Source organism: Garra rufa, chromosome 8 (assembly GCF_049309525.1).
Source record: "Garra rufa chromosome 8, GarRuf1.0, whole genome shotgun sequence".
Lineage (NCBI taxonomy): Eukaryota > Metazoa > Chordata > Actinopteri > Cypriniformes > Cyprinidae > Garra > Garra rufa.
In genome coordinates, this window is record NC_133368.1 from 8759404 (window position 1) to 8775587 (window position 16184).

The window sequence follows — 16184 nt, forward strand, 5'->3', positions numbered from 1 at the left end:
CTTGTATCTTAAATGTAAACCATGAATTTGTTGTATTCCCTGTGTAATGAATCTCTTACTTACATTGTAGGTAGGCCTACGTCTGAGCGTTGTTGTTTATGATGAGAAAAATCAAGAGTTGCGCGTACTCAACAAAACTGACAAGACTCATTTAAACGCTTCTTATTAGACATTGCAGAATCATGTGTGATTGGTTCTAATACGCAACACTGTAAAAACGCCTAAAAAGAATAACGGTGCAGATGAGCAGATCTTAATGTAATGCCGCAATTGACACTTTCTATTCATTTTCATTTTATTAGCAACAGACGTAATATATTGAATTGTTTTGTGCAGGGGATTATGTCCAATTTAGTGGCATTTTTTTGCCCCAGGTCCCCGTGGCCAGGGGAAGGCTAAGCCTTACACACGCTCCGCCTATGTTTCAAACATTATTTCTTTTCTTTTTTCTTTTTTTTGACGCGGAGCTGTGTTTCTGATATCAGTGAGCGAGGAGTGGAGCGGGAGCGGGGAAATTATGAACCCGGAGCGGAGTGATTATTAAATGCACCTAGTATTTTATAGGTTCAAATATATAAAATATTATAGGTTTTTTTATTCTACTGGTAGTTCGTTTTGCTCAAATAGAAATTGAGGCCTGACTCTAATTCTGGCCTCCTTCTAATAAAGGCCTGGACCGCGATGCGCTTGAGTAAAATAAAGGCCGGGGCCTGTATTAGAGGATTTACGGTACTTTCACTGGAGCTGACACTATGCCTACATCCTATATCATCTGCTGGATTTTTCTCACGAACATGCATACGACAGTTAGCGGAAGCTAGAGATTACGGTTTATAAAGTTGTAAATATGGGTATTTTTCTTACACAAATGCATCGATTCACTTCAGAAGGCTTTTATTAACCCCACGGATCCATGTGGAGCACTTTTTATATTGTATCGATGCACTTTATTGGCAACATGAAGTAATTTTATATAAATGTATACTTTAATTGGAGCACCTAACCTCACCCCTATCCTAAACCTACCCACTTCTGAACAATATAAAACACATAACAGGCAAATAAAAGTAAGTCACAGGTATTTATTGCTAAAACTGTCCATAAAAGCAGTATAAAAGTATTACAAACAAGTTGTGCTGCATTCCCAAGTCTTCTAAAGCCATATGATATATATTATGGGAAGAAGAGAGTGAAACATAAGGTTTTAATCGCTGAAAATTATCCTGCTTCTTTAACATGCTTACAGTAGCCTGGAAAAATCCAGACCCTAATCTATTAAGATTAAGGGTCTGGGATCGAGCAATGAAAAGGACCTAACTCGAGGGGCGGCACCAAGCGTGCATTTGAAACTCTCACTGAACGCATATTGGATAACGCCACGACCAATCACAACAATACACGGTGTGACGTATCTAGAGTGACGGTGAACATATAAGAGTGGATTTCAATGTTATAACATAAACAATGTGACAAGATTAATAACTATTAATTACGACAGCCGAATCAACCTCATAAAACAATTAGGTCCGATCAAACTATTCCTTATATCAACTAATATGTGGATGGACACTAGCGTTTCAATCAGCAGCGAGACATATCGTCCTGTTCAAGTTAGGCTCCTGTATTACTATTGAATAGTTCAGTTTTTCGTTACAGTAAGTTTACCAAGTGACTCTTACCATTTGTAAATGAGATGGACCTCATCCACCACAATCCAGATCAGGTTGTCCCGGTAGACCTTGTTCGATAACATTTATCGCCACTTCTTTTTTAACAGCCAAGTCTCGAGATTGCCGAATGCTATCTGGCATTGCTATCTGGCGGAGCTAACTGATAGATTAAACTCTTGCCGTATCCAGTCGGCAAAACAGCAAAAACGTCCTTCTGGCAAAGGAACGATTCGAGCGCGGTTTTCTCTTCCTCTTTTAAATGAAAAGCCAAGTCTAACTCGGTCATTGTAGCGGCCAAAGCTGTTTCAAACAACTGGTTTTCATCTGTAGAACAGATCTCTTTCAATGTTTACTAAATGATTCCGGACGTCGCAGCGCTGTCGTCATCAGCTTAGCTCGCCTCTGGCCCGCCTACATCAGATACACCGATTTGATTGGTTCCCAGAATTGCTTACGTATTGCAGTAACATGCATGATTGCTCGATGCCAGAGTGTCTTGCAGAGACAATTCAAATTGTGCTCTCGCGAGACCTCTGGATTTCCAGGGTATGCTTACAGTACATCTCATTCAAAAAGATATTTTCGTACTTTAGCATGATGCAATTGGTCATGAGACACACAAGAGCCAATGGCATTTCACAACCAAAGCTGGTGTAACGCTTCTTCTGGTGGCAATTTTTGAATGTGCACACAGAATCGGAGCTTTACGGCAAATGGAGATGGTAATCGCATCTATTTCTCTCACACATTAATCTTTTTGCCTCGGAAGACTTGGAATATTAATATTTTTTGAATAAATAATGACCCTTAGGGGCAAGGGGTTAAATTAAGTGCTCATGAATGTGTAAATAGTGTAATGTAAATAAAATTGTTGTGACTGTTTACATTGAAAAATTCCCAATGCCTTTTGCATCTGCATATTGACGCCAATGGTTTCTTGTTAAAAGCAATGGAGGACCCTGCACTCGAAAAATTGGGCTAAAGGGGTACCCTGTGCGTGAAGAAGTGATGCCAAAGGGTCCTGATCAAGTGTCATTATGTGACGAGTTGGGAATGAGAATATGTTGTTTTTGCACTTCAAAACCTCAACAGCCATTCACTACTATTATAAAGTTTGAAAGAGCTAGGGCATTTTTTAGTATGACTCTGATTGTATTTGTTTGAAAAAAAAAAGTCATATACATCTAAAATGGCTTGCGGGTGAGTAAAATATGAGGTAACTTTAATTTTTGGGTGAACTATCCCTTTAACAATTGTATTTGACTATGCACATCTAAATTTGGCTGATCTCGCTTTTCTGGATTTAGCTGTTTCTTACAGCAACACAAAGTTAATTCTATGCAAATTTGTTCTAATCTTTAATTTTTCTTTTTTATATATATATTTAGCAAACTAGAATCAATATATTGACTGTATTTTGAGACAAAGGTCTCAAGGTAATGTTTTTCGGTTTTGCAACAGTTGTTCGGTAATGGAAGACTGTCTAAAAGTATGGTATTTGGAGTAAAAAGCTTTACGATAATAATCAAACATGCTGTATGGTTCTGCAAAAGTAATATTGATGCAGCATGGACAGGTATTGTATAATACAGTCATCCACTGCTTTGTTCCGCCTCGATAGACCTTAGCCAGGGTTGTGCCATATTTAATTTTTGACAGGAATAAAAACAAGGCTGTGAGGGCTAGAAGTACAGTGCGTTTAATGGATTGTACCATTGTTTAAGGAAAAACAGATTGTTCAGCTGATGAAATGCCTTTCTGAAAAAAAACTTTAGGTAGAAAAAATCTTTTGTACTTTGTACAGTGTGCAACATAGTAAAGACTGCAAGTCTATCCCTCATAGCCTTGTTTTCATCCACAATAAAATTCAATATGGAGTCTAACCTTACGGTTTATTATTGGTCAAACCTAATGCTGACTCAAGACCATCACAATGTCCCCAGATAACTCCAACAAAATCTTATTTCACCTCAGAAAAGCTGTTTGCCTTGCATGTCAATCAGGCCTTCCTGAAATGGCCCGGGGAGGAGACAGGAGGCTGCGGTCGTACCCCTCTCTGTGATCTGTCATCCTCCACAAACGTCTGCTTTACCTCTGTCTCAGGAGGGATTCATTATATGAACAGGCATTAGCAAACGCCCACTGAGAGGTTTGCTCTCTGCAAATCTAATAAGCACTTACAGGCGAACCAAAGCGGTAGAGGATCAAGGCTGAGGAAGGAAATGTGCTTTTTAAAGAGTTTACACGAGTGACGCCACATAAATATTTCATTGGGGATGGCGGCGTGACATGATGTACAGCTGTGTGCGGGCAAGGCGCTGTGCTTAAGGCAAAGACAGTGATTCATTGCACTCATAATTGCCTGAGCTGTTGTTGTAGATGGAGTCGAGGACCTGCCTGCGCTCTTCTCTCTGCTGACAGCGACGTATTGCAGCTACAGGTCCGTTTCGTGCTCGGAGAAACAGTTTTAATATGCGATGCGGGAGAGAAGGTGTTTATGTAAGTTTGAACTTGTTTCGCTGTGTTTTTGTCATTCCCTCTCGGAATAAAATGAGTACGGAATCGTTCCATTAGGCTTCTGATGGGAGAGAGGATATGATGTCATGTGCTGGCTCAGCTGTAACTAATGGCTGCTGGAAAACTTGCCAGAGACTCTCCTCAGTATTTCAGAGAAGCACCGTTAATGCATTACAGTCCATTCATTCAGTGGGTAGGATAATGTGTTGTACATTAAGGAAACTGTCAAAGCAAATGGCTTTGGTTTGATGTCTTTTTTCCTCTTGTTTGACTGGGCACATTTGTATTTTTTCATGAGAAAAAACAAAACTGCTTGTTTACATGGTTATTTATCCAATTTAATGCCCCGCTGTGGTGTTACAAAAATATAATGAGCCACAAACAGAACCCTGTTGTAATACCCCAGAGTAATATTTTATTATTCACTTCTGTTATGTTTAATGTAAAGCTGACATTTCTGCACTAATGTCACTAAACAAACTCAATAAAATAATGATTTCAAACATCCAAGTCCTGCCCCAGTTTTACAATAATGGTTGAGCCAGTGTTGCTTGTGTCGGGCATTTCCCAAAAGCATTGTTAGCCAACTATGGAACGCAAGTTTCATTGTTAGCAACATAGTTGAATAATTCAGTTTTTCCCTTAAAAATAGTTTTAACTAACATTCACAAACAGTATCGCAAAATTACAGTTGAAGTCAAAAGTTTACATACACCTTGCAGAATTTTACCAAAATAAATAGTTTTTTATTTAGTACTGACCTGAATAAGATATTTCACATAAAAGACGCTTACATATTGTCCACAAGAGAAAATAATAGTTTAATTAAAAATGTCCACGTTCAAAAGTTTACATACACTTGATTCTTAATACTGTGTTGTTACCTGAATGATCCACAGCTGTGTTTTTTTTGTTTAGTGATAGTTGTTCATCAGTCCCTTGATTGCCCTGAACAGTTAAACTGCCCGCTGTTCTTCAGAAAAATCCTTCGGGTCCCACAAATTCTTTGGTTTTTCAGCATTTTTGTGTATTTAACCATTTCTAACAATGATTATAATTTTGAGATCCATCTTTTCAGACTGAGGACAACTGAGGGACTATATGCAACTATTACAGAAGGTTCAAACGCTCACTGATGCTCCAGAAAGAAAACACAATGCATTAGGAGCTGGGGGGTGAATACTTTTTGAATTTGAAGATCAGGGTAAATGTAACTTAATTTGTCTTCTGGGAAACATGTATCATCTGTAACTTCTGAAGGGCAATGCTAAATGAAAAAAGTGATATTTAGGCAAAATAAGATAAATGTACACATTTTCATTCTGTTCAAAAGTTTTCACCCCTGGCTCTTAATGCATCGTGTTTCCTTCTGAAGCATCAGAAAGCACTGAACCTTCTGTAATAGTTGCATATGAGTCCCTCAGTTGTCCTCAGTGTGAAAAGATGAATCTCAAAATCATACAGTAGTCATTTTTGGAAAGGGTTCAAATACACAAAAAATGCTGAAATACCAAAGAATTTGTGGGACCTGAAGGATACTTCTGAAGAGAAAAAAGCAATATTTTGATAGTAGCAAAGGAACAAATCATTTACAAAGGGAAATCAGCCTATGAATGATAACATAATTACAGTTTTTTTGGCCTATTATTACTGAAAGTGATGTGTAAGAGCTGTGTACATAAATGCAACGTAAAACAACATAGATGTTAGATTCTGTGAGTGACAGACAAAACGATGAAGAGGAAGAAGGCTGTGAGGTTGCCAAGATACATAGGTGGGAGAGCTTAAGCGATGACTGTTACCGCGGTACTGATGATGTAATCAATTGCAATGGACACCCAGACTGAAGCACTAACAGCTCTCCTTCTGTACTTTTCTCTCTGCACAGACTGTCTACAAACACTGGCTCTGTGCCCAATTCTTCCACACCACACAGATGCACTGCAGCAACAGGATCCCCTGCAGGAAGTACTGCCTGGAGGTCCAGCAGAGGTGTCCATTCATATTACCTGACAATGATGAGCTCATCTACGGAGGAAGCCCCAGTTTTATATGCACAGGTGGGCACTTTGACCTTTTCTCATCCAAACAAATCACCAGTGGCTTCCTCTTCTCGAGAGGACTGAATCATTAGCTGTGACCGAAACCAATGGCAACTGCTTCAATGCCCAGTCAGTTTTTTGAACAGTATGTACATATTTACACACTTTCATATGAAAGAGGATACATTTTCATTATCAATGAGGTAGACGAGGTCACCTTTTAAGAAAACTGATTCAGACCGGCACCAAAATGTCACGTCTCATGGAATAGAACAAATTCAAGTGAACTTTAAAGACATATAATGACTACAATGCTTTCTCAAAATCATAAATAGAAGAACAACAGACAAAATGACATTTGTATTTCTTTTTCTAATTCCTTTTTCTAACCACTCAACCACACATATAGAATTGTGGGGTGTCATAGATAGCGAAAAGGATACAACCAAATGAAGGCATCACAGTAGACAGGATGTTATGCAAACATTGGATTTGGACCATCTATTGCCTGAGTAGGCAGTATCTTCCATTGGTGTTGCTAATTTTATTAAAGACTTGGTCTCTGCTGCCACCATGTGGCTGAAACAGAAAGTAGCCTACAATTCTTTCTGCTTAACACTTCTATTGGATGAATGAGCATGATCATGATCACAAAATGTGAGTTGACTCAGTGGATTAATAAATACTTTATCTTTAAATTATCCTCCATTTGATTTGAATAATTATACTGATCAAGAGTATGAATACAAAGGGCGTGAAATAGGCTTTCTCTGATCTGCATGTTAAGAATAGGCCTTGTGTACTGAAATGCCCTGAACGGTGTTTGTCAGGATATGCTTCTCTCCTAATCCCAGAGGGTGCATGCTGTGAGTGGTGCATGTGAATGAGCGCTTTGGCCTCCCAGTGGCCTGCAGGTTTGTGCTATAATGAGACAGACTGATGATAAATGGGGAATTGAGAGCAGAAGCACACAGACCGGCTGAGTGGTCACACTGTAATTACCTGCCCTTTAATTGCTTTAAGTATCCCCACTTAACACGGACTCGTCTCGCAATGCTAAACTTTACACCACCGTATGCTTACATCATCATCACAACATGACCATAAACACATGTCATCAATGATTTATGTGTGGCAAGGTCAAGTGGAAAAGTAGATGATATATTGGACCATATTAAAGGAACAGTTCATCTATCATACACCTTCTAGTATCTGCAAAATGTGAAAAATTATTTTAGCAAAATAAAAGGGATTATACAAAATGCATGTTATTTTTTTTATTTAGTACTGACCCGAATAATGTATTTCACCTAAAAGATGTTTATGATGTTTAGATGTTTTATAAATCCAACTATTATTGTCTCTTGTGGACTATATGTAAATGCCTTTTATGTCAAATATCTTATTCAGGTCGATATTAAATAAAAAATAGCATGTATTTTGTATCATTTTGGTAAAATAATTAACATTTTGTACTATCCCTTTAATAAAGATCAACAAAGTCGGGAGAGTAATAAAAAAAATAAAAAACAAAAGCAATAATCTCTTAAGAAAGTTACTTTTAAAAAGTAATGCACTGCAATATTGCATTACTCCATAATTCCATTACTTTTTATGGAAGTAATGCATTACATTTTGTGCATTACTTTTTTAACCTGGGCTGAGCTTGCTTATTTGTTTTTAATAGCAAAAAACTCATATATATTTGTTGTAAATTTAAAAGTAATGTAACTTCACTAGTTATTTAAAGGTGCAGTGTGTAGATTTTTGCGGCATCTAGCGGTGATGTTGTGAATTGCAACCAACAGCTCCCGTCCACCGCTCACCCCTCCCTTTACAGAAGCTACGGTGGCCCACACGGGATTAAGATGTCGTCGTTTTAGACAGCAAAGAGTAATGAGGTTTCTTTTAAAACGTAAATTAAGGAATTATATTTACTTAATAATTCAATAAAACGATGTTATTGTGAATATTACAGTTACTTGTTCATCGTGTTTTTCCGCTAGAACAACAGTGATGAAACGTGATCTGTAGAGCAGTTTGTCCGTTTAGGGCTACTGTAGAAACAATACGGCGACTTCCATGTGAGGGGACCCGCGGTTTATGTAGATATAAACTGCTAATTCTAAGGTAATAAAAGCATAATGGTTCATTAAGTAAGGTCTTTATACACCCCTGAAAACATAGTTATGTATACTATATTGCATTTCTGTCTAGAGATCCTCTTAAATATTACACATTGCACCTTTAAGAAAAAAAAAGTAATCTTATTATGTAACTCACGTTACTTGTAATGCATTACACCCAACGCTAGAAATAACATCATAGAGGGGACCCCTGCATGATCGTTTCAAAGTCAACAAGTCTCTTAAAATATCAGATAATTTGACCTTTCTATGACAAGGCAAATTATGTCAGGCTGTAAAATGTCATGTGGTGCAACCAACATTACATCAAAGAGAAAACCTGCACACCCCCATGTCAAGGTCAATAAGTCTCAAGAAAAAAAAAAAGGTTAGTTTAGAGTGTAAAATACCATATTGTGTGACCTAAAAACAAATAGTACAATTTACAAGAACTTTCTTTTTTTTTCAGACAAATACAGTCAAGAATTTAGTAAAAATGTCCTGGCTCTTCATAGCTTTGTAATGGCAGTGAATGGCTGTTGAAATTTTGAAGTCCAATAAAGTGGAGCTGTGTGGAGAACATTTTAATTTTGGATTAATTTTCATTTTTGTGTCAACTATCAGTTTAATAATTCATGATTTCTAAAGAAAAAAAATACTTGACAATATATTTAAAATCTTTTTTTTTTTTTTTTTTTGGCTGTTTATTAGTACTGTAGGCCTACTTAAAAAGCAAACTTACAAAGCAAACTAGATCCTTTCCAAACCATACAAAAGCAACATGAACACACAATACAATTTACAAGAACAATATATATATATATATAGTTTTTATATATATATATATATATATATATATATATGTATATATATATATATATATATATATATATATATATATATGTGTGTTGTTTAAAATTTGAACACTCACAATTAATAATTTAAGAAATAAATATGACGCCATGATTTACTCACCCTCAAGCCATTCTAGGTGTATATAACCTTAACTTAACTATACAATTGTAGTAAAAAAATGTCCTGGCTCTTCCAAGCTTTATAATGGTAGTGAATGGCTGTTGTGATTTTGAAGTCCAGTAAAGTGCATCTACCCATCATAAAATCAATCAAAAAAGCCTCTGGAGCTGTGTGGAGTATTTTTATTTTTTTTTTAGTTTTTGATCAATTTTCATTTGTGGGTGAACTATCCCTCATGATTACTAAAGAAAAAAATTACTTGACAAATATATTTAAAATCTTTTTTGTTTGTTTGCTTTTTGTTTATTAGTACTGTAGGCCTACTTATAAAGCAAACTTACAAAGCAAACTAGATCCTTTCCAAACCATACAAAGCCAACATGAACAAATAGTACAATTTACAAGAACAAGATTTAAAAAAGGTTAATGGTGAACATTTATGGTCGGCCCTAACTTGTGTCTTTTTCCGGCCCAGGGCTCCAAGAGGACAACCCCTCAGACGCAGAGACAGAGTGCTGCGATGTCCGATGGGACAGCAGGGCGGACAACAGCTCCAAAGGCACTCTCAAAAGAACTCACCCGTCGTGTCAGCACGGGACATCCCTGACCTCGTCAGCGGCCTCTAGACTGTGCAACAGCAGACTCAAACTCTGCCTGCTGGTCCTCGTCCTCCTTCATACTGTTGCCACTCTCACAGCATCCCACAGTCCCACCGGGTTCAACCTCACCTCCAGCTCCTCCAACGAGGAATGACGGAATAGCCGCTCGGTCGAGGCGACGTGACGGACCGTGGGTAACTTGCTGGGACCTCTGGTACGCAGAGACTCTGGACATGCAATCAAAACAAACCAAGCAAACTGACAAAGCTAAAACAAACACTGGACGAATCCAATCAAGCAACAAGAACAAGGGACGACACCGTAGCCTTTGTTGAAAGAGGCTTCTAGGGGGCGGAGTTCTCTCGCACCATGTTTTTTACACTGTGTCTATGGTTTGGATTTCTGTTGCACTAGATGACTACAGAATCTAATTCATGTTTCTTTTCCTTTCATTTGGGTCTTTGTGCAGGAGGGATTGGCAGAGACGGATGAGTTAAATGTACAGTATCCAAGTGAATATCCAAGACTGAGCGCGTGTCTATGTGAGCGAATGGACGAGAGTGTGTGCATGTGTGCCTGTGCTTGCATCCGTGCGTCCACTTAGATGTTCTTCTCGTTTCTCTTCGTAATCACAAACTCTCTGAATGCTGCTCTATTCATTACGAGGGTTTCTATTGCCGTTTATCCGCTGACAAATCTGCCTAGACAAATACCAAGACACCTGACAAAAAGCCCAGGTTCAAACTCTCCCGTAACCTTATTAAGGTAGCCTGATATTTTTGTTGTTGGCATGATGTCATTTCATGTGAGGTCAGGTCAGTAGCTTCGGAGGTCTGGGTACGTTAATGTCGCTCAAGTGCTCGTCTCAAAAGGTCTTCGTCGGGACAGTATCCAGACTTCTGTTTTGCAAAAAGACGTCCACAAATCTGTTTTAGCACCATTAGTGTTTTCTATATTATATTAAGATAGTATATTCTCTACCCTATATTCTGTAATTGCATGTTAGAACCAGAATTTAGACTATGCTGCTAAAGTTTTGAAGATATAAACCCAAACGATCTGAAAACAAGAGGAGCTCTCACTCCGAGTACCATCCAAATTGCTATCTGGCAGCATGGACCCAGCCAATCAGAGCTTACGAGACAAATTACCCCAATCACACAGAGAGGATCCATCGTTCTTTATTACAGTAAAGGGCTTACCCATCATCCACACGCGCATTCAAACGCTCCTGCATGTAGAGATTCACGTGGCATGAATAACTCAGTGAAACGATGTTAATTTCGTGCAAACCTTAAGATAGTCGCGTCAACGGGAAATTGATGAGCTCAATCACGAGGCTCCGCGTAGAAGAGCGAAGGCCCTTCTCAGGTGGCTGGGCTGAGGAAAATGATTCTTTGTGTGGAGGAAAGGCTAAGTTAAGGGCTGATATATTATTTTATGAGTTCTTTTGATTTTTTCTACAGGTATGCTCTAATGAGGATGTGTCACTGTGACACAAACACTAAACGAAGCCTTGAGTTTAACTAGGTTCTCTAGACAGCCTCAGTGTGAACCTGTTGAAACGGCAGGCCTCACACCTCTGTTTCCATCTCATATGACACGAGTAGTCGTAAATGTTAGATACACATACATATACATATGTCATATACAAGTCACAGCTAGCTTTCAGGCTATGTATGCTAACTAAAAAGAAAAAGAAAAAGAAAAAGTGTTTTGTAGCCATATTTCAATTGTGTAAATCATGCCATAGGAATGAAATGGCGCACACACATTCCATGTACTTTTATTCGCTCCCTGTACATATCTGTAGATTGTCTGCATTAAGGTGTGGTCACATTTACTTTGCACAGTGAAAATCTGCGGGTAAAATGTAGTCAGTTAGCACAATCTAAATATGTTTCTCACTTAAAATTTGCATTGGATTCAGAATTGTTAAACTTTGAACATGCAAAGTCATTGCAAATTTCCCATCGGATTTCGATTTTTAAAACTTTGAACATGCATTTATCACATTCACCAATATTAAGAATGTTAACTCTGGGTATGCATTGCTACACTATTTTTAATACACTTTCATCTGCGAAATTTCGCTTAAGTTTTGTTAATGTGACCCCGCCTTTAAACTACATATAAAAAGCTGATTTTCTCTTAATATGTATTACCATTACATGCAATAACGTTATAGAGGTTCACTTTCAGAACAAAAATTTACACATAATTAACTCACCCCTTGTCATCCAAGATGTTTATGTGTTTCTTTCTACAGTCGTAAAGTAATTGTTTTTTGAGGTAAACATTCAGGATTTCTGTCCATATAATGGACGTCTATGGTGCCCATGAGTGACTTCTAAAATGCAGTTTAAACACAGCTTCAAATGGCTCTAAACAATCCCAGCCGAGGAAGAAGAGTCTTATCTAGCGAAACAATCGGTTATTTTATTTTTTTTTTAAATTACAATTTATACTTTTTAACCTCAAATGCTTGTCTAGCTCTGCGTCAATTCTGTGCAGTCCTGTTTAAGACAGTTAGGGTATGTCGAAAAACTCCCATCTCATTTTCTCCTCTTTTTTTAAAAATCGTCCTACATTGCTAAGTAGAAGTACCGACTCAGTGTTTACATTGTGAACGTGCAAAGAAGATCAAAATACCCTTTACAAAAAAAAAAAAGGTAAAACAGCGATGTAGGATTTCAAAGTTTGAGGAGAAAATGAGATGGGAGTTTTTTACATACCCTAACTGTCATGAACCGGACTATACAGAGTTTACGCAGAGTGAGCATTTGAGGTTAAAAAGTATGTAAAGTGTCAATTTTTTAAGAAAATAACCAATCGTTTTACTAGATAAGACCCTTCTTTCTTGGCTGGGGTTGCTTAGAGTCTTTTGAAGCCGCATTCAAACTGCATTTTGGATGTTCAAACTCTGGGGCACCATAGAAGTCCACTATATGGATAGACATCCTGAAATGTTTTCCTCAAAAAACATAGTTTCTTTACGACTGAGGAAAGAAAGACATGAACATCTTGGATGACAAGGGGGTGAGTACATTACCTGCTAATTTTTGCTCTGAAAGTGAACTTCTCCTTTAAACTCTAAATACTGACTCTGAGGCAAATTTAATAACTGATTTTAAGAGAACAAATCAATCCGTCTGACCTTTTGCTGTTTAAACTACCATTAGCGGTGACCTTTTGAGGTGTCAAGCACAAAGTGATTTTTTGTTTTCAGAAATGGACTGCTAATGCAGTTCAGTTTAGCTGATAAAACGGTCAAATTCTTAGAGAGAAGCTTTTATGATTTCCAACTACTCTGAACGCTTATTCTTGGCTGTTCAGGGTTTGTAAATTTGGACTGAATTTGAACAATAATAATGACTTTTAATATCCTTACAGCTTTGATTCATTGCCTTCAGGCCCATCTTGTTATTTCTCCTATCTTGAAGACAAAAACATTGGTCATTAGTTTTCATTAACACATTATTGTATGTCATATTCAATAAGTAGTGCTGTTTGTACACGATGCTATGATATGCTTCAGTTTAAATAGCCTGACCAGGAAGTTTTGCCCATATGATGGAGATGCATAAGGGCAGTCCGGCGTGCTGTGCTGGGGACTTTGCTAATGAATAATTAGAGGAAAGCACTGAGAGATACAGTATTCCCTCTCGAGAGCTTATTAGTTGGTTTATAACCCTGGACATTCAGTTCGGACCACCTGCTCTGGAACAGCAGACGGATCAGAAATTATTCCCTCTGTTCGTCTCCAAACAAAACTAATTCAGCCTGTCCAGCTGGGCCTGACGGTGTAAGAAAGACGGATAAGAGATGAGTTAGAGAGAGGTGGGCTAATAACAGTGGCGTAGCGCTATTATTCATTTGCTAAAAAGTTCGGGATGTTTGTTATAGCGCGTACACACACACCATAATACATGCTTTGTATATATACTTGGTGACTCTCCACAAGTCAGGAAGGATCTAGTTTCAACACTCACGTCAGTGTCATTCGGTCTAATGTGTTGAATCGGTCACCAAACGCACTTCAGATGACACCGTTCACAACAAAGTGTTGACTAAATCATATTCCTAAATGGAGAGCGGCGCTGTGGTTGCTCAGATTTGTCACGTTTGTAACATGTTTCTCTGTGTTTGTTGGGATTCAATCACCAAACAGTTTGTCTCAGCGACCAACGAGATTGAATGTAACAGATGCCTGCTAATATTGCTCAACACCACCAAACCTACTATAAGATGTATTTTATGCTTGCATATGTTTTATGGTCATTTCTCGCGTACTGATCCAGTTGTGTTAGTATTCCACACTGCGTAATCACTTAGCAAGCAGAAATACTTTCTTTTCTGAATCCTGTGGACCTATGCAGCCCTCGACCTCAGTTGTTTTTTCTGTTGTAAATACGTTACGAGAATGCTAAACAATGTGTGTCTCTGTTTGATTTGGAGGTTTCCTTGTGTTCTGAGTTGGTGTCCTTTTTTAAATCCTCTTTTGTAAGTGTCAGAGATCTTTGGTTGGTTTGTGCTGAGATGGATACTGAGAGCGGAGTGGTTTCATCACAAGAACTGTCCTCTTGGTCACAACCTCGGCACCTGCGGGCTGTGATGCTGTGTGTGATGGCATGTGCAAAGCAATGACTTTAAGAAAAAAAGAGAAAGGTTTAAAGGCATATAGAGATAACATTATGACTATGACTACTGAAAAAAAATAATATTATATACTACCGGTATATTGTAATATTATAGATGATTTAGTTCAGTAACCTATTTAATTTTTTTACAAGCAACTTTGATGAAATAATTTATAAAACAATCTCACAAGTTATGATCTTTTCGAAGGTATGATTATACTGCTAAATGATTAAAGTTGTGTTCTGATGAAATAACAAATACTGTCTGTTCATTTGTGTCTGGGTGCTTCGTTTTGAGTGTGTGGTCAATCAGACAAAGGGACTTTTTATTCTTTTTTTTTATTTATAATTCTAGTTATAAATCATTATTTTATGGGAAATTTAGGTTTTGGGTGTCATGGTAGATATTTTACATATAACACAGCACTACATTGAGTTGTGAACAGTAAGGTTTATTTTAATGTTTTTTAAAATGTCTCTTCTGCTCACCAAGCCTGCATGATCCAAAATAGCATATTGTCAAATATTTTTACTATTCAAAATAATTGCTTTGTATTTAAATATATATCATGTATATTTATTAATTTAATGCAATTTATTTCTGTGATCAAAGCTAAATATTTAGCATCATTGCTCCAGTCTTTAGTTGAGTGTTGAGTATTCCTTGATGAACAGGATGAACCAAAGATCAGCATTTATCTGAAACAAAAAGCTTTTGTAAAATTATACACTATACCACATACCATTTTTTAACAAGGATGCTTTAAATTGATCAAAAGTGATGATAAAGACATTTTTAATGTTATAAAGGATTCTATTAAATGCTGTTCTTCTGAACTTTCTATTCATCAAACAAACCTGAAAAAAAATTACTCAGCTGTTTTCAACCTTATATTAATAATAAATGTTTTTTGAGCAGGAAATCAGAATATTAGAAAGATTTCTGAAGGATCATGTGACTGGAGTAACAATGCTAAAAATTCAGCTTTGAAATCAGAAATAAATCTAATTTTAAAATATATTCAAATAGAAAGCAGTTATTTTAAATAGAAAAAAACTATTTCGCAATATTACTTCGCAATTTTGCTGGATCAAATAAATGCATGCTTGGTGAGCAAAAGATACTTATTAAAAAAAACATTAAAAACCTTACTGTTCAAAAAACATTTGACTGGTAGTGTACATCTTTCACCACTCACAAAATGAGAATGTAGATTTTCTTCAAATTTAGTTTCTGTTTTAATGACAAAAGGGAGAATTCAAGGTGAAGAAATTTTACTTAAAATCTCCAAAGAAATCAAGATTAGGCATAAAATAATGTCTTTAGAATCATTCATTCATGTGAAAATTGGCACAAATAGTTGTAACCTGACTCAGAGGAAGATATGAATCATGTCTTCATGGCAGTTTTCTGGTGATTAAGGGATAATACAAGACTTCTCTAGCAAATATGATACAACCATTTTTCTGAGAAAGTGTGATGTGCTACAGCAAAATGTATTTTTTTTTTAAATCAGCATTAAAAAATTAATATCAAGTGTTGCACTTTATTCAGCAAATACGAAACAGGACGGTGTAATTAAAATAAAAAAAAAGTTAGGTGTGCATGTTTATC

General features: G+C 37.0%; 1 protein-coding gene across 1 annotated transcript in view; it reads left to right on the top strand.

The window, feature by feature from the left end:
- Nucleotides 1-12693, top strand: part of nalf1b (NALCN channel auxiliary factor 1b) — a 177479-nt gene extending 164786 nt beyond the window's left edge. The window contains exons 2-3 of the mRNA XM_073846134.1: nt 6076-6247; nt 9806-12693. Of these exons, the coding sequence (XP_073702235.1) occupies nt 6076-6247; nt 9806-10083 (450 nt within the window). The 3' untranslated portion in view covers nt 10084-12693. The remainder of the gene's footprint in view (nt 1-6075; nt 6248-9805) is intronic.
- The last annotated feature ends 3491 nt before the right edge of the window (nt 12694-16184 follow it).